Raw genomic sequence first — 27,344 nt, forward strand, 5'->3', positions numbered from 1 at the left:
TGACCCAGGAGGGGGCGGCAGAGGCTGCAGGACCGACGGATCCTGCCTCCAGCCTCCCGAGCTGCGCTGGGAGAAGTCGGAGCGCCCAGAAGCCCAAGGGTGGAGGACTGCGGCGTTCCCCCAGCTCGGGGCTTTTCACTGACCCCGGGGGCCCGGGCCCAGCAGCTGCTGCGGGTCGCCTAGGATGTACACACGAGCATTTTGTTGGGGAAACAGTGCATAGCTTTCCTAGGATTTTAGGACCCACTACCCCAAGAAGGGTGGGAGCCCCTGATTTAACCTGACCTCATTCACAGTCTCACTTTACAGATGAGGAAAACTGAGGCTGAAGGATGTGACTTGCCGAGCCCCCTCACCAGGGGCTGGAACCGGCGCCTGGGCTCTTTGCTCTTCACCATTCAGCATTTATGTGTGGAATCTTGACTACACCCTTCTGCCAAAGCCTCTGCACAGCAGAGACCCATGACTAAGACACAGCAGTCCCTGCTGGGGAAGCGGGCTCTCCTGGTCCCTTGGTTTTGGTGATTAGGAAGTTGAGTCCTAATGGACAAGTAGAAGTTAACTAGGCAATGAATCGCTGGAGAGGGTGCCCCGGCAGAAAACAACCAGCTTGTGCAAAGGTCCAGAGGCTGGGAGAACATGTTCCCTGTACCTAGATCACCAGGAATAAGGGCCTGGAAGAAGAAAGAGGCTCCGGAAAGGTATGTGGCTCAACCTACGTGTCCCACAGTTCCCAGAATCACCTTCACAAACCTATCACTCCTACCCAGTGCTTTTGATTGTTCAGCAAATGCGCACTGACCACCTCCTGTATGTGCAGAGCACTGTGCTCGCGGGAGCATAAGATGGTGAAGACCCATGGCCTCACCCCCTCTGAAGGAGGTGTGCATCGCTTTAATTATGACACCCATAATTAATTGGGAAGAATTGGTGCTAAGCCCTATCTAGTCCAGGGGTTAGAGTAGGCATAAATCAGACACAGGGTGGTATGAGGGGGTAGGGGAGATGCCAGGTCGGGGAACTGCGTTGGCACAGCGGAGGAACTGAAATATGCATAGTGTTACTTGAGCAGAGAGAGAGAGTTATGGCAGGACTAGGTGACCCATGGGAGTTTCCATTTTATTCTACTTGGGGTACAAGGCTGCTCAGATTTGTACAAATGAAGGAGGCTGCAAGGGAGTGGGTTGGAGGGGCAAGAGAGAAAGCAGGGGATGCAGATAAAAGACCAGGGAGAGTGGTGGCTCAAACAAGGGAAGTGGTAGGTGGGAGAGAGAAGTAGATTGATCTGATAACTATCTAGGATACATCATATCAACATCTGAGACTGGGTTAGACACCTAAATATAAACCCTAAAACTATAAAACTTTCAGAAGAAAGCACAGGACAGATCTTAATGATCTTGGGTTTGGCAAAGACTTCTTAAACATGACACACACACAAAAACACAAGCAATAAAAGAAAAAATTAAATTGAACTTCCATCAAAATAAAACACTTTTGTTCTTTGAAAGGCATGGAAATGAAAAGACAAGCCACAGACTAGGAGGAAATTAGCAAAAATTTTATCTGACGAGGGATGTGTATTTAGAATATATGAAGAATTTTAACAACTTAAAAAATAATCCAGTAAAAATGGGTGAAAGATTTGAATGGACACCTCACCCAAGAAGATATATAAATGGCAAATAAGACATGAAAAAATGCTCAACACATTCATCATCCACTGGGAAAACGCAAATTAAAACAACCCAAAGGACCATCACTACACATTTACTAAAATAGCTAAAATGAAAAAGACTGTCCGTGTTGGCAAGGATGAGGAGGGCTGAAACTCTCAAATGCTGCTGGTGGGAATTCAGAATGCCATCACTACTTTGGAAAACAGTTTGACAGTTTCTTAAAAATATGTTTCTTAAACATATATTTAGCAATAAATAAAAGTGACCTATCAAGCTACAGAAAGGTGGTGGAATCCCAAATACCTATTGTTCAGTAGAATATGCCAGAAAAAAAGCTATATAGTTATGATTCCAACTATACAACATTCTGTAAAAGGCAAAACTAGAGATAGTAAAAAAAAGATCAGTGGTTGCCAGGGGTTTGCAGGAGGAGGGGAGGGATGAATAGATGGAACACAAGGACATTTCTAGGGCAGTGAAATTTGTGTATGATATTATAATGGTAGATACATGACATTATACATTTGTCAAACCCATAGAATATACAACATTAAGAGTAAATCCTAATGTAAACTATGGACTCTAGTTAATAATACTAATGTATCCATATTGGCTCATCAACTACAACAAATATACCACACTCTTGCAAGATACTAATACTAGGAGAAACAATGTGACAAAGAGGGGGTATATGCGAATTCTCTGTATTTTCTCAGTCATTTTTCTGTAAATCTAAAGCTGCTCTAAAAAAAATAGTCTATCTTGGGGTGCCTGGGTGGCTCAGTCGGTTAAGTGACTACCTCTGGCTTGGTCCATGATCCCAGGGACCTGGGATCGAGCCCCATGTAGGACTCCCTGCTCAGTGGGGAAGTCTGCTTCTCCCCCTCCCCCTGCTCATGCTCTCTCTCTTGCTCACTGTTTCTGTTTCAAATGAATAAATAAAATCTTTAAAAAAAAATAGTCTATCTTAAAAAAAGAAAAAAACACATACCTACCATATTAAACATAAACCTATCATATAGGACCCATTATTCCACTCCTAAGCATTTACCCAAGAGAAATAAAAGTATATATCCATACAAAGACTTGTGTTCATAGCTTTTTTTTTTGGTCGTCAAATGATCCTTTCTTGAAATCTCCTTTGTAGCTGGGCATTCCACTGCACCACTGCTGACGTCTTTTATGGTGCCATGAGGAAGGCGGCCATCAACCCCGCAGCCCACAGACTGGCAATCCCCATGATCTCTTTAATGGTTCCCGAGCACTCTAGTTAAAGATCGGTGGGGTATCTGTCCAGCAGTGTTGACAATCTTACCAAAAGTGATGTTTCCACTGTGCTTAATGTTTTTCTGCTGTCTCTTAGTGGTTCCTTGAGGGTTTTGATGATCAGGGCAGTGGCAGAAGGTACCACCCCAACCAATGAACAAAGGAATATCATAGCCTGATGAGTTATATGTATCTCCCTAAATTAAATAAAATTTTATGCCCCCCAAAAAAGAAGGTACCACCCCGATCTGGTTCTGTCTGTTCACTGTCATCCTCAGTCCCTTGTAATCACCAGTTGCTTTTGGCAATGTCATCTCCAATCTTCTGGGGAGACAGACCCCAGGGGCCAATCGTGGGGGCCAGGGCCGATGTGGCACTGACCTCCCCGCCCCTGCATCTCAGGTATATGATTTTGATTTCCTTGGGGTCAAACTTAGGCAGCAGGGTGGAGATGGCTAGTGCCGGGTGAAGCCAGATTTGGGACTAGCAAAGAAGTTGCACCAGGGCCTCCTCAGAGCAGAGAGCTGAAAGCTATTCATAGCAATTTTAGTCATAGCAGCCCAAACTAGAACCAATCAAATCTTCATCCGTGCATTGTGGATGGATAATTAAACAGTGGTATACATATACAATAGAATACTACCCAGCAATAAAAAGGAACAATAGATGAATCTCAGAATTATAACAAATGTAAGAAGCCAGACAGGAATACATATTATATAATTCCACTTATATGAAAAGTCTAGGAAAAGGATGCCAATTTAGTGATAGAAAGCAGATCAGTGGTTACCTAGGGGTGAGGGTGGGGGGGGGCTGGCAGGTGGGAAAGGGTGGGAGGGAAGGATTACCAAGGGGCTTGAAGAAACTTTTGGGGGATGGACATGTTCATTCTCTTGATTATGGTAATGGTTTCATGGGTGTATACATGTCAAAACAAAATGTGTATTTTAAATGTGTGTGGTTTATTGTATGTCAACTAGACCTCAATAAACCTGTTAAAAACACTAATAGGATTTGGAGCGCCTGGCTGGCTCAGTCAGTAGAGCATGTGACTCTTGATCTTGCGGTTGTAAGTTCAAGCCCTGTGTGGGGTATAGAGATTATTTAAAAAATCAGTCTTTAAAAAAGCCCAACAACACGAACAGGGCTTAATTAGAGTTAGAGATGGCTCTTGGAACACAGTAGGGAATCAAAGGCAACTCTAAACCCTTGATCTGGCTTGACCACCTGAGTGGATTAAGGAGGCAGAGGGGACTCACCAAGCCGGGGGGACAGTGCAAGACCTTTGGGAACACTTCCTCCAAGCAGAGGGGCCCAAGGAGGGAACATAGAGGTACAAATTTGGGAGTCACTGGCCATTGGTGCCACATGAAAGATGCAGAGATCAGGGGACAGGCACTTTACTCTGGATACAAAGATACTTTATAAAGACGTCAGTTCAACTTAAAGCAATCTATAGATGTATCACAGTTAATATTCTAACTGATCAGGGGAGGCTAGAAAAGCTGATTTAAGGTCCATATGGAAAGTTAAACAAGCAAGAGTAGCCAGGAAACTTCTGAAAACAAAGGGAAATCAGTGGAGACTAACTCTACCAGATATTAAAACATAATAAATCCATAATTAGATGTAATAATTAAAGAGGGGTACTGACATATAGATCATTGGAAGTTAGAAAAATCTAGAAGTGGGGGCACCTAGGTGGCTCAGTCAGTTAAGCGACCATCTCTTGATCTCAACTCAGGTCTTGACCTTAGAGTCGTGAGTTCAAGCCCCACATTGGGCCCCATGCTGGGAGTGGAGCCTATGTAAAAAAAAAGAAGAAAAAGGAAAAAGAAAAATCTAGAAGTAGATCCAAATGCACATAGGAATTTAGTATTTAATATAGCATTTCAAATCTGTTGAGAAAAGATGAGTTTTTAAATAAAAGGCATTAGGAAAACAGGAAGGAATTTTGCATATGATAAATTCCAGATGAACTCAAGATTTGAATGTAAAAAATGAAAATAAGAATGTAGCCAAGAGCTAAGGGAGAAGACTCTTTAGTCATCTCAGTGTGGAAAAGGTCTTTTTAACTATGACACAAAACCCAGAAGCCACAAAAAAAGCTTATTTTCCTACATTAAAAAATCTGCCCAGCAAAGTCAGCAAGAAACTGAAGAAAATACAATCGACATCTTGAAGGGCTATTTTTCTCGCAAACCCTTATATGTCAATCAGAAACCAAAAATGGGAGAAACAGACAAATAGGGTTGTTCACAGAAAAGAAGAGAAACGGCTCTTAATTGTATGAACTTGAACTCACTCAAAAGAAGAAAACATGCAAATTAGAACTTCACCAAGGGACCATTTTCCACTTAGCAGTTTGGCAAAGATAAAAAATCTGGTATGTCACTGATAGATGATTGTTCTGGAAAACAGCCTTCATACATACTGCTGGAGCTGGGGCTCAGTATGGGCATGGCCTCTAGAGAGGGACATTTGGCAAAAATTGTAAAAATGACTATTCGGACGTGGCCCTGCGGCAATTCTTCTAGGAATTCCTACTACAGATATCTTTTCACATTTGAATAATGATGTCCTTACAAAGTCTTGGTGACTCTCTGTAGGACTGTTTGGAATAGAAGAACTCTGGAAGCAACTTAGATGTCAATGGATAAGGAACAAGCTACATTTTGGTACATCCGCGAAGAGGAATACTATACAGCTGTCAAAACGAATGTATGGATAAGGAACCATCTTCAAACCTGGGGTGCCCACAACCCCTTCCTCAGGTTTGATCATTTAGTAGAAGACTCGCAGAACTTGGGAAAGTGCTTTACTTATGAGTTTTATTTTAAAAGATACAACACTGAAGGAGCCAAATAAAAGCTGTGCCTAGGGCAAGGGAGGGCGGGGAGGGATGCAGAGCTTCTGTGCCTTCTCTAGGCAGCCCACCCTCCCAGCACCTGTGTCCCCCAATCCAGAACTGCTCCAATTTCCAGACCCCCTCTCCTCCCTGGAGGAGGTGGGGAAGCTGAAAGTTCCCACTCTTGATTGGTCTTTCTGGGGTAAGTAGGGGCTCCACCCTGAGTCACTTCATTAGCATGAACTCAGGTGTGGCTCAAAGGGGCTCATTGTGAATAACCAAATTCACTCCTGTGACTCAGAACATCGTAAGGGTTTTAGTAACTCTGTGCAGGGAACGGGGACAAAGACCAAATCCATACTTTTTTTTTTTTTTAATCACACCGCATTTGGCTGTGTATGCTTATATTCTTTCTCTGGAAGGGCATAAGCTATTAGTTTTATTGCTTCCAGGGAAGGGAACTGGGGGTAGGAGGTGACCCTTGGTTCAAAATTTAAAACATACATGTGAATATATTACCTCTTTGAAAAACAAATTAAAAGTACTTTGTAGCCCTTGTCTTGGCTTCTAATGCCCGCAATCTCCCGGCTTTCTCCCTTCCATGCTTCCTGGGAGCCACTCAGAGAGCGTGCAGGGGAATGGTGCGCAGATCCGCTTGTCGGACACCCCCACCCCCGTGGACTTCACCAGCTTCGGTTCCAGCCACTTCCCAAACACACCCTCCCCTCCAGACTTTCCCCAGCCAGCCATTCCCTCTACTGGTAACACCCAGGGCTTGCATCTGAGCTCCGTTCTTGAGAAAGTTCTAAACACATCTAGGATTAATGCACTCAAACCTCACAACAGGGGTGCCTGAGTGGCTCAGTTGGTTAAGCATCTGCCTTCAGCTGAGGTCATGATCCCAGGGTCCTGGGATTGAGTTCCACTTCGGGCTCCTTGCTCTACGGGGAATCTGGTTCTCCCTCTCCCTCTGCTGCTCCCCCTGCTCGTGCTCTCTTTGAATAAAATCTTTAAAAAAAAAAAATACCTCTTCTCATTCAACCTCATCGACACTGTGTAGATTTCATCATTCATAGGTGAAGTCATAGAGGGGAAACTGAGGCTCGGGATGACTGGTCATCATTGGAAAGGGGAATTGTTATTACAGAGCCTGTGCTCATGAGTCTCTATCACTGGTACCTAACTTGGCAGACTCCCCTCTCCTGGCATTCCCTCCCTAACCCTACCCTGGGTCAAGGAGCCAGGCCAGGGCCTAAGCACAGTCGGTGTCCTATAGACCCGAGTTTATTAGAGGGGCCAGGGTCAGAGTGGGTACATTTGGGAGGAGGTGACAGGGGGCCTGGGCAGCTCTGCCAGCCTGATGGCAATAAGACAGAAGTCCGGGGGGGGGGGGCGGCGCGCAGCCAGTGGGGCTTGGGTCAGCAGGCGAGCAGGTGGGCTACTCTTCACCCTGCAAGTGTCAGTGCCCAGGGCATGGTGGAGGCTTCGGGAGGACTGGAGAGAAAGGACAAAGAGAGGCTCAGGGAGGAAACTTACCAAGTGCACACAGCTAGGAGGTGGCAGAGCTGGGACAGGTGCCCAGGCCTGCTGGACCCCAGGTCCTGTGCCCCTCCTTCTCGTTCTGTCAGGCCCCACACCTGCCTCCTAGCCTCCCAAGCCCAGCCCCAGCTGCTGCCTTCAACTCACTGTGGAGACTGTAGGTGCCTGGCTCCAGTTGCAGTTGGGGGGGCGGAATGATAAGGAAGCCCCCCACCAACGGGTCTTCAGCCACTGAGAGACAAGCTTGGAGGGGAGGGCAATGCCACTCAGGGGTTGGGGAAGGGCACTTGGTTAAGACAGGCAAGGGGCGGGGCTGGTGGTGGCAGTGGCTGTGGGAAGGGGGCCAGCCACAGAGGGAACAGTGAGGTGGCGAGAGGCTGGGGGGCCCGGGGAGGGGGACCTGGGCCTTTGGACCCCTCTGAGCCCCACCATGCTGGGGGCGCCGCTCTCGAGTCCAGGCCCAGTGAGACCGCTCCTTGGCCATGACCTGGCGTGAGTAGAGTGCATGGTAAATGGGGGCGGGAGGTCCAGCCTTGTGCCCCCCACCCCAGGATGATGGTGGGGCCTCACCTCCTCACAGCACTCACGGCTCACCATGGCCCGGAAGCCCATCCGGGCCCACAGATTATCCCTTCGATGCAGGAAGTCTGACACCCGGAGATGCCAATCTTTTCCCAGGGCCCACAGAAAAATCACACATTTGGGGTCCTCTACATCCTCCTCCATGTCATTGGCGAGAAACCTGGCCACGGAGGCGGGGGGCAGAGAGCAGAGGCCATAAGCATCTGGCCTGCCCCATTCCACAACTCCCAGCTAGCGTCTCTACCACCTGCCCTGGCCACTCACAGAGCCAGAAACAAGTTGCTGTGGGTGTACTCGCTGAGCTTCAGGTTGGCACGCCGGAAGTAGACGAGCACCATGGCCAGAAGATACTGCAGACACAGAGAAGGGGAGCGTTACAGGGAGGCATGGGGGAGAGGCGATTGCACCAGGCCCACTCGCTCCCAAGGAAGCAGGGGTGTGAGTCAGAAAACCCAGAGGAATTGGCTGGGGTGGGGCGGGGGGTGGGGGTGCAAAGATTTAAAAGGGAGGTGCTCCCTCCACCAGACCGGGAGGCCCAGTGAAATAGCCTTCAAGCCCCGCGAATTCAAACTGCCCCAAGTGACTCCCGGCCTCTACTCCCCGTGTCACCTCACCTTATCCGAAATCTGGAAACAGGGATCTTTGGAAAGGAATTCCTGGAGGAAACTGTGCTCTGCGGTATAGAGAAGAGAGATGATGGACTGGGGTTACCACCAGCCCCCACAAGACAAGAGTGGCATCAGAGTTCCAAAGCCCAAGCCTCCGCTGATCCCACATTCTGCCAAGACCCCTCCCTTCCCTTTGCCAAACTGGGGTCACCTGAGAAGGGAAAGGACAGAGATTTCAGAGGCGTGCATGGATGGGCAGGTGAGATCCCACCTCTCCCGTCGATTTCACGCAGGGGACCCACAGCCGCTTCCATGCCAGCCCCCAAGTGAACTCACCCAGCAGGCTGAGAAAGGCCTGGAGCTCCTGGTGCCGGCGCTGATGGACAGACCCACTCCCCCCACCTTGACGGCTCCAGCCCCCCAGCTTCACCTGGGTGGCAACCACGGGGACAGTGGCCAAGTCTTGAGTGTCACTCATCTCACAGGGGGTGGGGGCAGGACGGCCTGTAGAGAAAGCAGCCTCAGGATTTAGCACCTACCCCCTTGCCCCCCCCCCCACCAAATCGAGAGGGTTGATGAGGCTGGCCTGACAGAGGACCTCCAGAAGGTAGAGACTTGGGGTGGGGGGGCGGGGCGGTGCTGGGAGCAGACAGAAACTGGCATATGTGTGGGGTGAGGAGGCCCGAAAAGCAGCAGAGTTCCTGAAGGATGCAGCCCCCCCACACACACACCGCATCCTGGCACCCCAGGCCAGGCCAGGGAGGAAGCAGAGCATCAACAGGCCCACTGAGGGCCTCCTAAGTGCCTGGGGCTGTGCTAAATTCTTTAAGGGCATTATTTCACTTCATCCCGGGAGTGGGTCTAGGCCAATACCCATTTTGCAAACACGGAAGCTGAAACGTGGAAGTCTCGTCACAGCTACTTTAAAAGGCCCCCCTTTGGGGGACGGCCTGACCCCCAAAGCCAAAGAGTTTAATTGCTCCTCTGGCCCCCCCCCAACTCCCAAATACCCCCTCACTCCACACCAAAGCGGCATATTTGGAAGGACCACCAACCCCTTTCTTCACAGAGAGGAAACTGAGGCCCAGAGGGGGGATGTTATTAGACAAGTACCTGAGGTGGGGGGACCTCAAAATTTTCAAGCTACGGGGAGAGACGCCACCTACGGGGCTCAGAAATTGCAGCCCACCACCCTATAGTCAACCTGAGGTCCTCCACCTAGGCTCCCACAAGCAGCCCACCCTCCTCCTCCTCCTCCAAAGAGCCTTACCTGAGCTAGGGGATTACCTACAGCATGACTCCTCGCGCCCCGGGACTGCATTTATATAGCCCTAGCGCTGCTCCGCCCCCGCAGCCCTCCACCAATCAGGCCCCTTCCTGGGGAGGGGGTGGGGCTTTGGGCCATCACCACCCACCTCTACCTGGAGTGAACTTGGTCTCCACATTCGCCTCCCAGCTGCGGCCCCCCAAGGTAAGAGCTTCTCCAACGCTCCGTCACCTGCAAGAGGGGTAAAGGCAGGCGGGTGGGACCCCAGGGCCGGAATGGCGACACGGTCCCCTCCCCACCTGTTTCTTAAAGGTGAAGCCAAGGTGCAGGCCGGAAACGAGGCCTGGGCACGATTCACTGATTTGTGTCTTGGTGGGACAGGGCTGCTGGTTGGGTCTCTGTTTGTTTCAGATCCAGGAACCTCAAAACCCGAGAGCCAGAGAGGAGAGTGTCTTGGCATGAGAGTTCCCAGAGTCCACATCCCCCTCCCAAGATCCTTTAGTGGCAGGGGGAGCTTAGCCAGTGGCTCCAAGGTGGGAGAGGAGGCCGTTGCCAAAGACCAGCAAGCCCCTCCCACCCCCCCACCCCCCCATCCCCCCATCCCCACCCCCCACCCCCAGCCTGGTGCAGACCTTAAGCCTGGCCGTGCTCACTGGTTCATTTACTCTCTCTACAATCCTATGGGACAGTCACCATCTGCATTACCTTCTACTTTTAACAGGTGACACTTGGGTTCCCCCTCCCTTTTTTTTTTTTTTTTATCGTGGTAAAATACACATACCGTACAATTTACTACCTTAGCCATTTTTACGTTGAGTAGATTTAAGTACGTTCATATTGTTGTGCAGCCACCACCAACAACCATCTCCGAAACTCTTCATCTTGCAAAACTGGGTGTCTATACCTATGAACCAATCACCCCCCATTTCCCCTCCCCCAGTCCAGGGCAACCACCATGCTGCTTTCTGTGTCTGTGAATTCACCTCCTACAAGTGGAATCACACAGGAGTTGTCTTTTTGTGATGGGCTTATTTCGCTTAGCATGTCCTCAGGGTTCATCCATGCCCTGGCGTATGTCAGGATTCCCTTCCTTTTTAAGGCTGAATAATATTCCATTCCACGTATAGACCACAGTTTGCTTATCCATTCATCCATCCTTGGACACTCAGGCTATTTCCCTATCCTGGCTACGGTGAATACGTCAGCCATGAGCATAGTGTACAAATATCTCGAGCCCTTGCTTTGAGGTATACACCGAGAAGTGGAATTGCTGGGTCAGGAGATAATTCTATGTTTAATATTTTGAGGAAGCATCAAATTGTTTCCCACAGCAACGGCACCATTTTGCAGTCCCGCAAACGGCCAACAAGGGTTCTAACTTCTCCACATTGTTGCCAACACTTGTTATTTTCTGTTTTGTTGATAGTAGCCATCCTAATGAGTGTGAGGTGGTGACAGGTGACTTTTAAAATACGTATTTAGGGGCGCCTGGGTGGCTCAGTTGGTTGAGTGTCTGCCTTTGGCTCAGGTCATGATCTCAGGGTCCTGGGATCGAGCCCCGCATTGGGCTCCCTGCTCAGCAGGAAGCCTGCTTCTCCCTCTCCCACTCCCTCTGCTTGTGTCCCCTCTCTTGCTGTGTCTCTCTCTGCCAAATAAATAAATAAAATCTTAAAAAAAAATCAAAATAAAAAATGAGAAAAAGATCTGAACAGAAAATTCACCGAATAAAAGACATGAAAATCTTTTCCAAACATATGAAAAAATGTTCAAACTCACTTAAATAAATCAAATCAACACTGCAACACCTATCAGATTGAGAGGGGAGTCTGCTTCTCCCTCTCCCTCTGTGATCTCTCTTGCTCTCACTCTCTCTCAAATAAATAGATAAAATCTTTTTTAAAAATAAAATAAGGGGCGCCTGGGTGGCTCAGTCGTTAAGCGTCTGCCTTGGGCTCAGGTCATGATCCCAGTGTCCTGGGATCGAGCCCCGCATTGGGCTCCCTGCTCAGCGGGAAGCCTGCTTCTCCCTCTCCCACTCCCCCTGCTTGTGTTCCCTCTCTTGCTGTGTCTCTCTCTGTCAAATAAGTAAATAAAATGTTAAAAAAAATAAAAAATAAAAATAAAATAAAATACATATTTAATAGAAATGGAGGCCAGAAAGAAGTTGAATCATTTATGCTCAAACTAACCACATAAGGGTGCTCAAGTCACGTGACCAACACATCTGCCCCTGGGAGGTCAGTTTTGTGGTTCTCATTGACATTTTTCATATGGGAAACTGAGGCTCGGGGCCTCAACCTGCTGACACTTGAATGTGGCTGGGCCAGGTGGTTGGTGAGCACAGGGCCAGGTTTAGAGCCCGGGTCCGCGGACCTCAGATGCAGTCTCCTTCCTCTGACCTGGCTGCTCTTCACTGGTTGGACACCCAGCAGCCGTCTCTGCTTTGCTCCCAGTCTCAGGCTTTGACCCCGGCTGCCAGTGTGAATTTTCATTCCTGGGGACTGCCCCTCCTGTTCTGTGTCCCTCCGTCTCTGTTGGTTTCTGAGTCCCTTAATCTCTTGATCTCTCTGTGTCTCTCAGCCTCTCTGCATTTCTGGGTATCTGGGTGTTTTGGGGTCTCTTTGTGTCTCTGTGTCTCAGAGTTTTTTGGTGTCTCTGGATCTCTCCAGGTCTCTCTGGATCTCTCTGGGTCTCTGATATCTCTGAGTCTTTTGGCCTCTCTGGGTCTGTGGGTCTCTTGGGTGTTCTAGGTCTTTTTGTCTCTCTCTGTCTGTCTTTGTCTCTCTGGATCTCTAGATCTCTCAGTCTCTGGGTCTCTATGCATCTCTGGATCTCTTGGTCACTCTGGGTCTCTGGACATCTCTCGGTCTCTGGGTGCCTTAAAATCTCTGGGTCTCTGAGTCTCTATGAGTGTCTCTGAATCTCTTAGTTTCTTAGTCTCTCTGGTCTGAGTCCTCTCCTTGGGGCCACCTCCCATGCTCCCTGAGGCTGCTGAGCCTCTCCCTGACTACCCGGTCTCATCAGGCCACCCTCCTTGTGTGTGTGTGTGTGTGGAGGTGGGGGAGATCTGTGTTTCCCCTTGTGTATTTGTTGTCGGCCTCCCCCAGAAAGGAAGCTGTGACCCCCACGGTCTCCATAGCAAGCCCCCCAAACATGTCACTAAAGAACCTGTAATTGAATCAGCTCACGTGTTCCTCACAACCACCCCACGAAGTGGATATTGTTAGTAGCCTCGTTTTACAAATGAGAACTACAACAACTAAACCACAGAGTTCGGGTGATCTCTGGGAGGTTAAGTAACTCACTGCCAGCCACGAAGCTAGTGAGTGGAGCTAGTGAGTGGAGGGCCACATTTCAACCTGGCTGTCTGGCCCAGGCCCCATGTGGAAGCCTAAGCCAGGGAGCCTGGCTGTCTGGGTCTAGCGCTCTTTCCCGACAGAGCCTGACATAGAGAAGGTGTTCAGAAAAAATGAATGAATGAATGAATGAATGAATCCCGCAGACCAACTGTGTTTTCAGCCTCTCCCCCTCAGTAAGTGGGTACAAAAAAGCCTGTGGGTGGGCTTCAGGCCCATTCCCTTCAGTGCCAGCCTTGGGCTTCCACACTCCACATTGGAGAGAATATTTTCATTTTTTATTTTGAAAGAATTTAGACTCACACAGATGTTGCTTAAAAAGTATGGAGGGGCACCTGGGCGGCTCAGTCGGTTAAGCATCCAACTCTTGATTTTGGCTCTGGTCATGATCTCAGGGTCATGAGATCAAGCCCTGCATCGGGCTCTGCGCTGAGCATGGAGCCTGCTTAGGAATCTCTCTCCCTCTTCCTCTGCCCCTCCCCCCGCACCATGCCTCTCTAAAAAAAAAAAAAAAAGGAAAAGTATGGAAAGTTTTTGTGTCCCCTTAACCCAACTTCCCCCAATGGTAACATCTTACATAACCAGAGAACAGTGAGAACCAGGAAATTGACATTGGTACAACAAAACTATGGACCTCATTCAGACTTCATCAGGTTTCATAAGCACTCACTCTTTGATTTTTTTTTTTTTTTTTTGGTGTCTGGTTCTATAAATGTTATTACATGCATGGATTGGTGTATCTACCACTCCAAGCAGGATACACAATAATTCCATCACCCAAAGGAACTCCCTCAAGACTCCTTCAGAGTCACACCCTCTGTCCCACCCCCAGCCTCCAGCAACCATTCATCTGTTATCACATTAAGATCATTACATAATTAGAATCATACTGTATGTGACCTTGGAGGCTGGTTTTTCATTCAACATAATGCCTTCAGACCCACCCAAGTTGCTGCATATATCAAAGGTTCATTCCTTTTTATTATCGTGGATTTTTATTACCAAGTAGTATTCCACAGTTTGGAATGGGTTGACTCCAGTGCGGGCTATTACAAATAAAGCTGCCGTGAACATTTGTGTACAGGTTTTTACATGGACATACGTTTTTATTTCTCTAGGATAAACACCTAGGAAGAGTCATATGGTAAATGTATGTTTAACTTTATAAGAGACTGTGAAACTGTTTTTCAGAGACAATTTTGGTATTGTCAGTATTCTTCATTTTAGTCCTATGGGTTTTTTTTTCTTTCTTTTCACGCTTTCCTAGTTATTTCTACCTATAAATGAGTATGTACCTTCTCCACCTTTTTTTTATTATTCTGACACCCTCTACATATAAACTTTTGATAACTGGATTTCTAAGCAACAAATTTTAATTAAACAATGTGTTATATACTTCTGTGTCTCACTACACTTACGTATTTGGTTTCCTTAGTCGTGTGGTTTTAATTTGCATTTCCCTAATGGCTGATGATATTGAACATCTTTTCACGTGCTTATTTTCAGTTGTGGAGTATATTGTTGCCCCCACCAACCGCCAAAAGATATATTGGTCACCCCTACCTCCTCCATTTCCTGTGAATGTGATGTTATTTGGAAACAGGGTCTCTGCAGATGTAATCAGGTAAAGATGAGGTCATACTTGATTAGGATAAGCTCTAGTCCAATATGACCGGTGTCCTTAAAAGGGAAGAGACACAGAGACAGGTGAAGACAGACACGAGGGGCCCCTGGGTGGCTCAGCTGGTCAAACATCTGACTTTTGGTTTTGGCTCAGGTCGTGATCTCATCAGGGTCATGAGATTGAGCCCCGGGTCTGGCTCCACGCTCAGTGGGGAGTCTGCTGGAGATCCTCTCTCTCCCTCTCCCTCTGCCCCTCCCCCCATGCTCACGCTCACCCTCTCTTTCTCTCTCTGTCTCAAATAAGTAAATACATAAATAAAATCTTAAAAAAAAAAAAAAAGACAGACACCCAGAGGGAAGACAGTCATGTAACAACAGAGGCAGAGACTGGAGTGTCCTAGCTACCAGCCAGGGAACACCAAGGCTCTCCTGCCCCCGCCAGAGAGACAGCATGGCCCCGCTAACACCTTGATTTTGGACTTCCAGCCTCCAGCACTGAGAGAGTAGCTTACTCTTTGAAGCCCTCCAGTTCGTGGTACTTTGCTATTGGCAGCCCGAGGACATGCATACATTTTGCATCCACTTATCTTCTCTGGTGAAGCTTCCGTTGGAGTCTGTTGCTTGTTTGTTAATTGGATTGTTTGTTTTCTTACTGTCGAGTTTAGAGAGTTCTTTACATATTCTAGGTACAAGCTTTTGTCAGATAAATGATTTGTCAATATTTTCTCCCGAACTATAGCTCCTCTTTTCCCTCTCTTAACATTGTCTTTCCCAGAGCAAGGCTTTCATTTTGATGATGTTCAATGATTGATTTTTGTTAATAGACTGTAGGATATCAAAGATAGGGATTATCTCATTCTAGGGCCTCAAGAAGCCCCGTAGAGAGACAAAAACCAGACAGGAGAGACGCAACCAAGAGTAGACCACTCTAGAAGAAAAAGCCAGAGGCTCGGGGCTGACGCTGCGCGGGCTGAGTGTGTAGGAGGCATGGGGGGGGGCAGGGGGCAGGCGGGGACGGAGGCTGGAAGAGCTGGAGATGAGCCCTGAGTGGGCGTGTTCAGAGGGTCACCATGGAACACGGATCCAGGAGGCAGAGGGCAGCCAAACTTCCAGGCCTGGTTCTGGGCCCCCTTCCTCTGCCCATGCCCCCCAATTTGCTCCCTGAATTGCCTTGTCAAGTCCACCGACTTTAAATCCTTCCGGAGGCTCCAAAGGCTCTTCCCAGCCCTGACACTCCCCCATGTCCACACTTGTACCTCCTGCTGCCTCTCGGCCCTCTCTGCTTGTTTTCTCCAGGCACCTCGTTATCTGCCCCCAGGAACCTGTTCCTTCTTCCGTTTCCCCATCTACTTACCACAGTTGTTCAAAAGTAACATAGCGACAACAAAATTAGGGGTCGTTGTTTTCCAGTACACTTTTTATTGCAGCCACATAGAAAAGTACACAGAACAGAAATGAGTCACGTGATGAGTTTTCAGAGCTGTGTAGCCAGGGGCCCCACGTGCCCTGCCCAGTCTCTAGTCCCTCCCCCCCCCACCTCCACTTCCCCCCAAAGGCTAATCACTATTCTGGACTCTATCCTCATCGGTTACTTTTGCCTGTTTTTAACTTTATGTAAATAGAAGCACACAGTAGGTTTGCTTTGGGGTAAGACTCCATCACGCTGTTGCTTCGTTCCCCTTGCTAGGCGGTGTCCTCTTGGCTGAGAATTTGCAAGTATTTTTACTTTCTTTCTCACCCCCGACATCCAGTTCATCACTAAATCTTGTGGATTCTAGCTCAGAAATCTCTCCCTAATTCAGGCCCACCTCCTCTCCCCTCTGCCTCCCTGGCCATCACCTCCTGCCTGACTCCCCCAGTGGTCTGCTGAACAGTCTCTGACTTCTTGTGCTCTTGGCCCTCCCTAGAGCTGCAGTGATCTTTGAAAAATAGTCCTTTTAGGGGCACCTGGGTGGCTCAGTCGGTTAAGCGTCTGCCTTCAGCTCAGGTCATGATCTCAGGGTCCTGGGATCGAGCCCCGCATCGGGCTCTTTGTTCAGCGGGGAGTCTGCTTCTCCCTCTGCCCCTCACACTGCTCATGCTCTCTCTCTCTCAAATAAATAAAATCTTTAAAAAAATTAAAATAAAATAAAAATAGTCCTTTTAATAAAATACAAACTCCTTAACTGTGGTACTTATATGATCACTGTCTGCAATCATCTCGCTTCCTTGTTACTTCCCACTAGGTAAATGCTTTCAGAACAGGGACCTCATCAGCCTTGTCTGTCCCCAAGCTTCCAGCCCTGACTCAGCCTACTGTGTAAGCACTCTGCTCACATTCACTGGATGAATAGATGGCTTACCAGGCCCTGCACCATCTGGTCTTGCTCCTCTCTCCAACCACGTCCCTGGCCCTGCCTCTCTGCTGCCCTCCAGCCAGACCAGCTTCTTTCAGTTCTTCTCTGAACTCTGTCCCCCACTCCTTGCCCCAGGGCCTTTATACATGCTAGTCCCTCCCAATAAGACAGGTGTCCTTCCTCTGGGACAATTCTGCTCGCTACCCCGTTTTATACTCACTGGGACGGCTTTCTTCAATTACTGGAATTTGAGCAGAAATGGTTTATGCCACACCTGAGCTGAAGCTATAGGAGCCCCAAGGTGTTTCTAGAAACCCTTGCTCTTTTCCACCTGTGCTGGGCGGCCTCTCTAGCCTGGAGCCTGGAATAAAGAAGACATGAAACGGATCCAAAGCCAACCTGTAAAGGGCATGGAATGTGAGCAAGAGATAAACTTTTGTTTTTGAAAGCCACCGAGATTTGGAAGTTGCTTATTATCATATTGGATCTCTCTCTGCTGCTGGAGCCAGTAATGGAGTGGCTTCAAACAATACAAATCTATTATCTTACAACCATGAATCCAAAAACAAGAGGTCACATTCCGTGTGGAGGTGGCCTGCATTCCTTGATTCATGGCCTTGCCCTTCATCTTCACAGCGAGCAGCACCTCATCTTCAAATCTCGAACTCTGACCCCACTTCCACTTTTAAGGACCCTTATGATGACATTCGGCTCACCTGGATAATCCAGGATAATCTCTCCATCTCAAGATCCTAGACTTAATCACATCTGCAAAGTACCTTTTGCCACATGAGGTAAGGTTCACAGTTTCCAGGAATTGGGATGTGGACATCTTTGAGAGGCCACTATTCTGCCCACCACATTTATCACGGCATGATTTATGCTTTGCTACCGAATCTACTATTTATAATATCGTATATTAGCACTGTGTGCTATTTATAAAAGATACACATGAAACACAAGGATATGGGGGCACCTGGGTGGCTCAGTCAGTTGGATAGCCCACTCTTGATTTCAGCTCAGGTTGTGATCTCAGGGTCATGAGATCAAGCCCCGTGTCAGGCTCCTTGCTGGGCGTGGAGCCTGCTTGGGATTCTCTCTCTCCCTCTGCTCTTCCCCCCACTGCTCATGCTCTCTCTCTCAAAAAAAAAAAAAAAAAAGGATATAAAGAATTTGGAAGTACAAGGATAGAGAAAAAGATAAGGCAAATATTAAAGCTGAAAAAGCTATATTAGTATCAGAAAAAAATAAATTCCAGGTTAAAAGCATTACTAGACAGAAAGAGGGTGCTTACATAATGATTTCTAAAATATATAGCAATTTAAAATTTATTTACTCTTTTTTTTTTTTAGATTTTATTTATTTATTTGACAGAGAGAGACACAGCGAGAGAGAACACAAGCAGGGGAGTGGGAGAGGGAGAAGCAGGCCTCCCACTGAGCAGGGAGCCCGATGCGGGGCTCGATCCCAGGACCCTGGGATCATGACCTGAGCCGAAGGCAGACGCACAGCTACTGAGCCACCCAGGCACCCTAAAATTTATTTACTCTTAAAAATAAAGTCCGTGGGGCACCTGGGTGACTCAGTCAGTTAAGTGTCTACTTTTGGCTCAGGTCATGATCCTGGAGTGCTGGGATTAAGTCCTGCATCTGGCTCCCAGATCAGCAGGGAGTCTGCTTCTCCGTCTGCCCCTCCCACCACTCGTGTTCGTGCTCTCTCTCTCTCTCTCAAATAAATAAATAAAATCTTTTAAAAAAATAAAGTCCAGGGGCGCCTGGGTGGCACAGTCATTAAGCGTGTTAACAGATCTGTATGGAGCTATTATTAAAAATATTAATAGATCTGTATGGAGCTATTATTAAAAACCAAAAAAAAAAAAAAGTGGGGGCGCCTGTCTGACTCAGTTGGTAGAGCATGCAGCTCTTGATCTCAGGGTCATGAGTTCAAGCCCCATGCTGCGCATGGAACCTACTAAATACATACATACATAAATACCAAAAAAAAAAAAAAAATTGGAAAATAAAATGCACATCAACTGAGGAGATCTCCCCCCACCGAGAAAACAACCATGAATCCAAAGAAAAGTATCCCCCCCACCAAAAAAAAAAAAAAAAAAAAAAGAACGAGTCACACATCAGGTCACAAAGAAATCATCAGTAAGCTCAATACCAAAAAAGTATTGGAAAAGCATTACTAGACAGAAAGAGGGTGCTTACATACCAAAAAAAAATTACATACCAAAAAAAAAAAATCGGAAAATAAAATGCACATCAACTGAGGAGATCTCCCCCCACCGAAAAAACAACCATGAATCCAAAGAAAAGTATCCCCCCCACCAAAAAAAAAAAAAAAAAAAAGAACGAGTCACACGTCAGATCACAAAGAAATCATCAGTAAGCTCAATAAAGTAGAAACATTATAAACAATATTGTCTGAGCACAACATAATAAAATATGAAATTATTAATAAAGACAAAACCAAGAGGATTTTGGTGAAAACAAACTGGAATACCAATTTTTAAAAAATAATGAGAATGAGAATCCTCCTTCCTGGATTCTGTGAAATCTGTTGAAAACAACAACCAAAGGGAAATGCGCCATGCTAAACACTTTCATCATTAAAATGAAAGAATGAAAAGAAATGAATGGTAATTCCCAGCTCAAAACTAGAGAAAGAGCCACAAAGGAAACCCAAAGAAAGCACAAATGGGGAAACAATTTAAAAAAACAAAAAACAAAACAAAAAAAAGATGAATGGACTGGAGAATAAAAATTGGACTTGGATTTTTGGAAAGATTAACGAATAGAAAAAGTACCAGCTCACTTGTTTAAGAAGAGTGGGGAGAGCACACATATAACAAATAAGAAATGACAAGAGGAAACCCATGGACCAAGAAATATTTTTAAATCTTGAGGTTGATTTCCAAAATGTCAGAGTGAGGAGCTTGGTAGACTCTCTCCCCAATGAAACAACCATTTAACTGGGAAAAAATGTTTTTGAAAACCCAACTATTTAATGTCTGGAAATTATCCTACGGGCATATCCAGCAAATGTAGAAGAATTCATTCAAGGACATTTCAGTAAGAACAGAACAGTGAGAGCTTGTGGCATCTGAGCCACAACCCACTCCTTTCTCTTCCCATCCCCTCCTCATTCTGTCTTCTGGAAGCTTCTACTCTGGGGCTGTGCAGCCGAGAAAACAGGGGGCTCCCTCTCCCACTCCAATCCCCACTTCCCAGTATAGAGCGAATATTTCACTCCAGGAGGGGCAAACGATCAATGTGTGTCACCCCCTTGTCATGGAAGCTCTCTCTAGTCCAGGAAGGTGCAGCAAAAAAGAACCGGGCGTCTTTTCCCCACACACAACCCACACTTGTAGGGAAGAGGCTCTACTACAAGCATGACAGGCCTAAAATACTGGATCCCCATGACTCACACCCCAGCTCTCTCCTAGGACACGTATTCCATGCCAAGAGGGCAAGTCAAGAAGACCTCGGGGTACGATCCCCCTCCCCCACCAGCTTATAGAGCAGAGGCCTCACTCATGATAAGGGGCTGCTCTCCCCACCCCTAGATCCCATAGGGTGAGGCAGAGGTTCTGCCCAGGTGGAAAGGCAGCCTATGAGGATGAAGAGCTCCATAATTCTGCTGGAAGGAACTGATTTTATTTGGCACAATGCCAGTCTGTGGCTTGTCTTTTCATTCCCAGTTTCTAGGTTATAAAAACTGAGGTTTCCATCTTGGGCCTTTCTCACTTTCTCTCTCTTGGATCAGTTATTCTGAGGGAAACCGTGTTGTAAGCAGTCCCATGGAGAGGCCCACATGGCAAGAAACTGAGGTCTCCATCTGGGGAGGAGCTGAGACCTGCCCACAGCCACTTGAGGGAGTTTAGAAGGTGACTCTCCAAGCCTCGGCCTCCGAGGAGCCTTGAGTTGACTGCAGCCTTGCTTAACTCATTAAGTTAACTCATTAAGATTAGCTCATGAGAGACCGCGAGCCAGAGTCCTCAACGAGGCTGTTCCCGGATTCCGGGCTCCCACAGAAGCTGCTAGAACACAGGAGATAGATAACTATCACAACAATAGATCGCTAGAAGGAGGACCAGTCCTAGCAGACGTTAAAACAAGTATAAAGCCTCTGCAATTAACACAGCGTGGTAGTGGTCCGGGAATAGACAAACCAGTGGAATAGAAGAGAAAACCTAACCCAAGTACAGTGGAAATTTGGTATAGGGCAGGAGGCACGGGAGGGATCTCAAATCCACTGGAGAAAAGGTGACCTTTATAATAAATGGTGTGGGACCACCCACTAACCATTTGGAAAAAGAAAAAAAAATAGACCCATTCCTTACACTCTACCTGAGAATACACTTCAAGTGCATCAGGAATCTAAATGTCAATTATAAAACCACAGAAGCACTGGAAGAAAATATGAGTGAATTCCTCATTCACCTCTGAGTAGAAACGGCCTTTCTAACTCTGATTCAAAATCCAGAGATGGTAAAAGACAAGATTAATAAATTCGACCACCTCACATGAAGAAAAGATTTTTGCAAGGCAAAAACATCATGAACAAGCTGTGACAGCCATCTTAGGACCCTGAGAGGACAGGTCAGGAGACAAAAATCAACATGCTGAGAATGTCAGAGGAGAAAGATAAGAAAATCCTGGATCTCTGATGACATCATTGAACCACTTAATTACAAGAGGAGTTCACCACCTACTCGAACTTCTTGTTGTATGAAATAATAAATGTCCTTTATTTTAAAGCCTTCAGAATAGGAGCCTTTTGCTTGCTGTCGAAATTATCTCATGTTAATACTTGATCCCCATAAAACATACCAACAATAGAAACATTGTATACATAATAGAAAACAAAAGCTCCTGGGGCGCCTCCGTGGCTCAGTCGGTTAAGCGGCTGCCTTCGGCTTGGGTCATGATCCCAGGGTCCTGGGATCGAGTCCTGCATCGGGCTCCTTGCTCGGCAGGGAGCCTGCTTCTCCCTCTGCCTGCCTCTCCCCCTGCTTGTGTTCTGTCTCTCTCTCTGACAAATAAATAAATAAAATCTTAAAAATTTAGAAAAAAAAAAAAGAAAACAAAACAAAAGCTCCTAAACAGCTTCTAAACAAACAAAGACACCTGACAAATTAAGAGAAAAATTTTCAACCTATGTCCTTAATATACAAAGAACTGTTACAAATTGTGGGACAAAAGACTAAAACCTAGATTTTTTAAAAAATGGGCGGGGGCACCTGGGTGGCTCAGTTGTGAAGTGTCTGCCTTCAGCTCAGGTCATGATCCCAGGGTCCTGGGATCGAGCCCCACATCGGGCTCCCTGCTCAGTGGGAGGCCTGCTTCTCCCTCTCCCACTCCCTCTGCTTGTGTCCCCTCTCTCGCTGTGTCTCTCTCTGTCAAATAAACAAATAAAATCTTTTTTTTTTTAAAGGTATTTTTTATTTGTTTATTTGACAGAGAGATAGAGAGCACAAGTAGGCAGAGTGGCAGGCAGAGGGAAAGGGAGAAGCAGGCTTTCTGCTGAGCAGGGAGCCCGATGCGGGGCTCGATCCCAGGACCCTGGGATCATGACCTGAGCCGAAGGCAGCTGCTTAACCAACTGAGCCACCCAGGCACCCCACAAATAAAATCTTTTAAAAAAATTAAAAATAAAAATAAAAAATGAGAAAAAGATCTGAACAGAAAATTCACCCAATAAAAGACATGAAAATCTTTTCCAAACATGTGAAAAAATGTTCAAACTCACTTAAATAAATCAACACCGAAACACCTATCAGATTGGTAAAAAGTAAACAATACAACAACATATTTTGTTGGCGAGGCTGTGGTGAAACAGACCTTCTCATGTTGCAAATGGAAACGGAACCTCGTATAACCCTTCTGTAGGGAAATTTGGCAACATGTAACAAAGCTACGTATGGACTTACTTTGTGGCCCAGCAATGCCACATCTAGGAATTTTCCCAATGATACACCTCCAACAATATGAAAATATATACGCACAATATTATTTATTGAAGCATTGTTTGTCATTGCAAATAATTGAAACAAGCTTTACATACTATATCGTACATGGAAGATGGGTGAGGGGATTTGGTACATCCAGACAATGGAGTACTATGCAGCTGTAAAAGGGAAAAAAGGGGGGGCACCTGGGTGGCTCAGTTGGTTGAGCAACCAACTCTTGATTTTCGGCTCAGGTCATGATCTCAGGCTCATGAGATCGAGCCCCATGTCGGGCTCTGTGATCAGCATGGAGTCTGTTTGAGACTGTCTCTCCCTCTTCCCTCCCGACCCTCCCCACTCTCTCCCTTAAATAAAGAAATAAATAAAATCTTTTTTTTTAAAAAAGAGTGAGGAAAATCTCTAAGAACCACAAGGGAGTAATTTCCAGCAGCATACAGGATGTTATCCTTTATGTAAGGAGGGGTTATAAGAAAATATACCTATATCTATTCATTTGTGCAAAAAGAAATACAAGAAAGATAAACCAGAACTAATGACATTTATTACCTTTATGGAGTAGGTGGGAACGGGTTAGAAAGAAGCCAGGAATGGAACTGGCATAGAAGCTTCGGATTAGGGAAGAGTTACCCTTTTCTGAGTATGTTTTTTGTATAGTGCTGACTCTTAGGCCCATGTTAATGTTTTCCCTACCCCCCCCAAACAATAAATAAATAAAGTCAACTGGAATATGGGGGGTACCCAAAAAGGAAAATAAAAAATAAAACATGAACTTCACTGCATTAAAAGTAAGTAACATAGCCACACTGAAGGGGGTGGGGAGACAAAAACTCACCTAAATCACTTTGGATACCAGTATTTTGACTACGTACTGTAAGGCAAAAGACAGAGGTACTGAACAACACAGGTATTGCACTTGAATTACAATATTTGGTTTTCAGACTGGTACGGGTTAGAAATGCTGAAAACTATCTAATGTATAGACTTGTATTAAGCATGTAAGTAATACACTGTGGATTATGAGAACCAGATTTCTCACTGTTGAAATAAGGAGTTACAAATAAGGAAAAGGGTAGTGTTGGATTGGAATCAAAGGCATTAGTATAAACTTGTGATCTGCATATATGTTAAACACATATATAACATGACACATATAACACATGCACGCATACACACACACACACACACACACAGAGGGATAGATCTAGAAATAAAGAGATGTATGCAGACATACATATATTCCCTACTTTATGCACTGAGAAGGCCTAGAAACAATGACACCCCAGCAGCAGTGAGCACACACAGTACCCTGATCTTGGTTCTTAAATTCCATTCTCCAATAAAAGTATTCAGGGTTCTTTGGAGAAATGGTTCATTTCCAGGCTAGGACAGAGATAAAACAAGATGAGTCTGGAATATCATGCAGTGACAGAAAGTAAGGGAGTGCTCAAAAAATGATGGGGGACATTTCAGAAGGACAAGAATCAACCTGAAGGAGCTTCCAAGGGCCAAATCTGGGACAATGTGAGCAATTAAATGAGTAATGATAGTGTATAGTCAGGGTTCTCCAAAGAAACAGAACCAATAGGATATATATGTGAAGCAATTTATTAACAAGAATTGGCTCATGCAATTATGGAGACTGAAAAGTCCCACTATCTGCCATGTGCAAGCTGGAGACCCAGGTGAGCCATGGGATAATTCCATCAGACTCTGAAAACCTGAGAACCAGAAGCACCAAGAGCAGAAGATTGATGTCCACCCCAAGCAATCAGGCAGGAAGGGGCGAATTCTTCCTCTCCCCACCTTTTTGTTCTCTTCAAGCCCTCAGTGAATTAGATGATGCCCACTCACATTTGAGAGGGCTTCACAAGTCCACTGATTCAAATGTTCATTTCATCCAGGAACACCCCCACAGATACACTCAAAAATAATATTTAGCCAAATATCTGGGCACTCCTTGATCCAGTCAAGATGACACACAAAAATTACCATCACAGATACTAATAGATTATTACCTATAAATGAAATAAATATTCATGTGTCTATACTGGTATAAATAAGTAAATGGGGGAGAAGAGACAGCTCTTCCTTACTGTAGGTTTCTAATAAATGTAGAAGGAATGATAGAAATAGAAAATCAGGGGCACCTGGGTGGCTCAGTCGGTTAAGCGTCTGCCTTTGGCTCAGGTTGTGATCCCAGGGTCCCCACCAGCATCCAACTCCCTGCTCAGCGGGGAACCTGTTTCTTCTCCCTCTCCCCCTGCTCTTGCTTTCTCTTGTAGTCTCTGTTACTCTCTCTGTCTCTCTCTCTCAAATGAATGGATAAAGTCTTAAAAAAAATAGAAAATCATCATTAGGCAAACTGTACAGTAATAATTGTTGCAGGCATGATTCATTGATGGATGTTAAAATTAATAAGTAAAGGGTGCCTGACTGGCTCAGTCAGTAGAGCATGTGACTTTTGATCTTGGGGTTTTGAGTTCGAGCTCACGCTGGGTGTAGAGATTACTTAAAAATAAATAAATAGGGGCGCCTGGGTGGCTCAGTTGTTAAGCGTCTGCCTTCGGCTTAGGTCATGATCCTGGGGTCCTGGGATCGAGCCCCGCGTCGGGCTCCCTGCTCCGCGGGAAGCCTGCTTCTCCCTCTCCCACTCTCCCTGCTTGTGTTCCTTCTCTCGCTATCTCTCTCTGTCAAATAAATAAATCTTTTAAAAATAAATAAATAAAATATTTAAAAACAAAACAAAAGAAATCATGTCTAAAAAAATTAGTAAAGGGTGCCTGAGTGGCTCAGTTGGTTAAGCGACAGCCTTCGGCTCAGGTCATGAGCCCGGAGTTCTGGGACCCTGCTTCTCCTTCTGACCCTCTCCCCTCTCATGCTGTTTCTCACTCTCTCTCACATAAATAAATAAAATCTTTAAAAATAAATAAATAAAAAATAAATAAATAAATTAGTAAGTGAAAGTATGGTGAGAAACAAGATACTGGCATAAATTCAAAGTCTCTCTTCACAGAGATTTACTAATCATAAAGAGAAAAAGTGTAACCTTACAGTGGAGAAACCCAGAAGACACCACCTTAACCAAGTGATCAAAGTTTACATGACCATTTATAAGACATACCAGCATCACATAACATCTAATATGAAGCACTTAGAAGAGCATTTCACTTCTGTAATATTCTTATCCAAATGAATAACCTCAAAGTAATCATTACGAAACATCAGATAAATCCAAATTGGGGGGAGGGATATTCTAAAGAAAATAACTGGCTAGTACTCCAGAAAAAAATGTCAGGTTCATGGAAGAAAAATAAATCTGAGATAGTCCCAGATTGGAGAAGACCAAGAAGACATGACAAGTGTGGTAGCCAACCTCCAAAATGGCCTCTGAGTGATGCTGCTATTCACGGAACAGGGCTGACTGGTGTATCAATAGGATATTGTGGAGATGACACAGGGTGATTTCTGAAGCTAGGTCATAAGGGACTTTGCAGCTTCAGCCTTACTTTCTTTGGGTGAAGCCAGCTGCCATGTCATGAGGCCACTCAAGCAACACCGTGGAGAGACCCATATGGTGAACTGAAGCTTCCAGTAGTTACGTGAATAGGCCATCTTGAAAGCAGATCCCCCAGTCCTAGTGAAGATGTCAGATGACCACAGTCCTGGCTGACATCATGAATGCAACGTCATCAGAGACCCTGACCAAGAACAACCCACCTAAGCAGCTCCTAAATTCCTGACCCACAGAAACTATGAGACCATAAATATTTGTTGTTTTAAGCTACTAAGTTTTAACATAATTGTTACATAACAACAAATAATATACCAATTATATGCAATTTGGAATCCTGGATTGGATTGGATTCTGGACCTGGAAAAAGACATTAATGGGACCGTTGGCACAATTAAAACAAGGTCTATAGATTAGCTAATAGTATTCTAGCGCTGTTAATTTCCGGTTTCAATAACAATCCTGTGGTTGTGTAAGATGTTAGCATTAAGAGAAGTTTGGTGAAGGGTATACAAGAACTCTCTCTGCACTGTTTTTGCAATTTTTTGTAAGCCTAAAATTATTTCAAAATAAATAGCTTTTTTAAAAAGAACAAAAATGGGGCGCCTGGGTGGCTCAGTCGTTAAGCGTCTGCCTTCGGCTCGGGTCATGATCCCGGGGTCCTGGGATCCAGCCCCGCATCGGGCTCCCTGCTCCGTGGGAAGCCTGCTTCTCCCTCTCTCACTCCCCCTGCTTGTGTTCCCTCTCTT

General features: G+C 45.9%; 1 protein-coding gene across 1 annotated transcript; it reads right to left on the bottom strand.

Annotated features, from left to right (window-relative positions):
* Positions 1-7,252: 7,252 nt before the first annotated feature.
* Positions 7,253-9,000, bottom strand: SPDYC (speedy/RINGO cell cycle regulator family member C). The gene is made up of 6 exons (XM_036101198.2): positions 8,859-9,000; positions 8,529-8,587; positions 8,179-8,264; positions 7,903-8,074; positions 7,480-7,819; positions 7,253-7,287 (listed from the first exon to the last, which is right to left on the bottom strand). Exons 1-6 carry the CDS (start codon positions 8,998-9,000, stop codon positions 7,253-7,255), a joined length of 834 nt encoding a protein of 277 aa, XP_035957091.2.
* Positions 9,001-27,344: the final 18,344 nt, after the last annotated feature.

This window comes from Halichoerus grypus, chromosome 11, assembly GCF_964656455.1.
Source record: "Halichoerus grypus chromosome 11, mHalGry1.hap1.1, whole genome shotgun sequence".
In the NCBI taxonomy this organism is placed as follows: domain Eukaryota; kingdom Metazoa; phylum Chordata; class Mammalia; order Carnivora; family Phocidae; genus Halichoerus; species Halichoerus grypus.

Coding starts and splice junctions, on each gene's coding strand:
- SPDYC (XM_036101198.2), bottom strand. CDS start 9,000: ATGAGTGACACTCAAGACTTGGCCACTGTCCCCGTGGTTGCCACCCAG. Junction 8,588..8,858: donor GGCCTTTCTCAGCCTGCTGG/GTGAGTTCACTT, acceptor TCTATACCGCAG/AGCACAGTTTCCTCCAGGAA. Junction 8,075..8,178: donor AGCAACTTGTTTCTGGCTCT/GTGAGTGGCCAG, acceptor CTCCGTGGCCAG/GTTTCTCGCCAATGACATGG.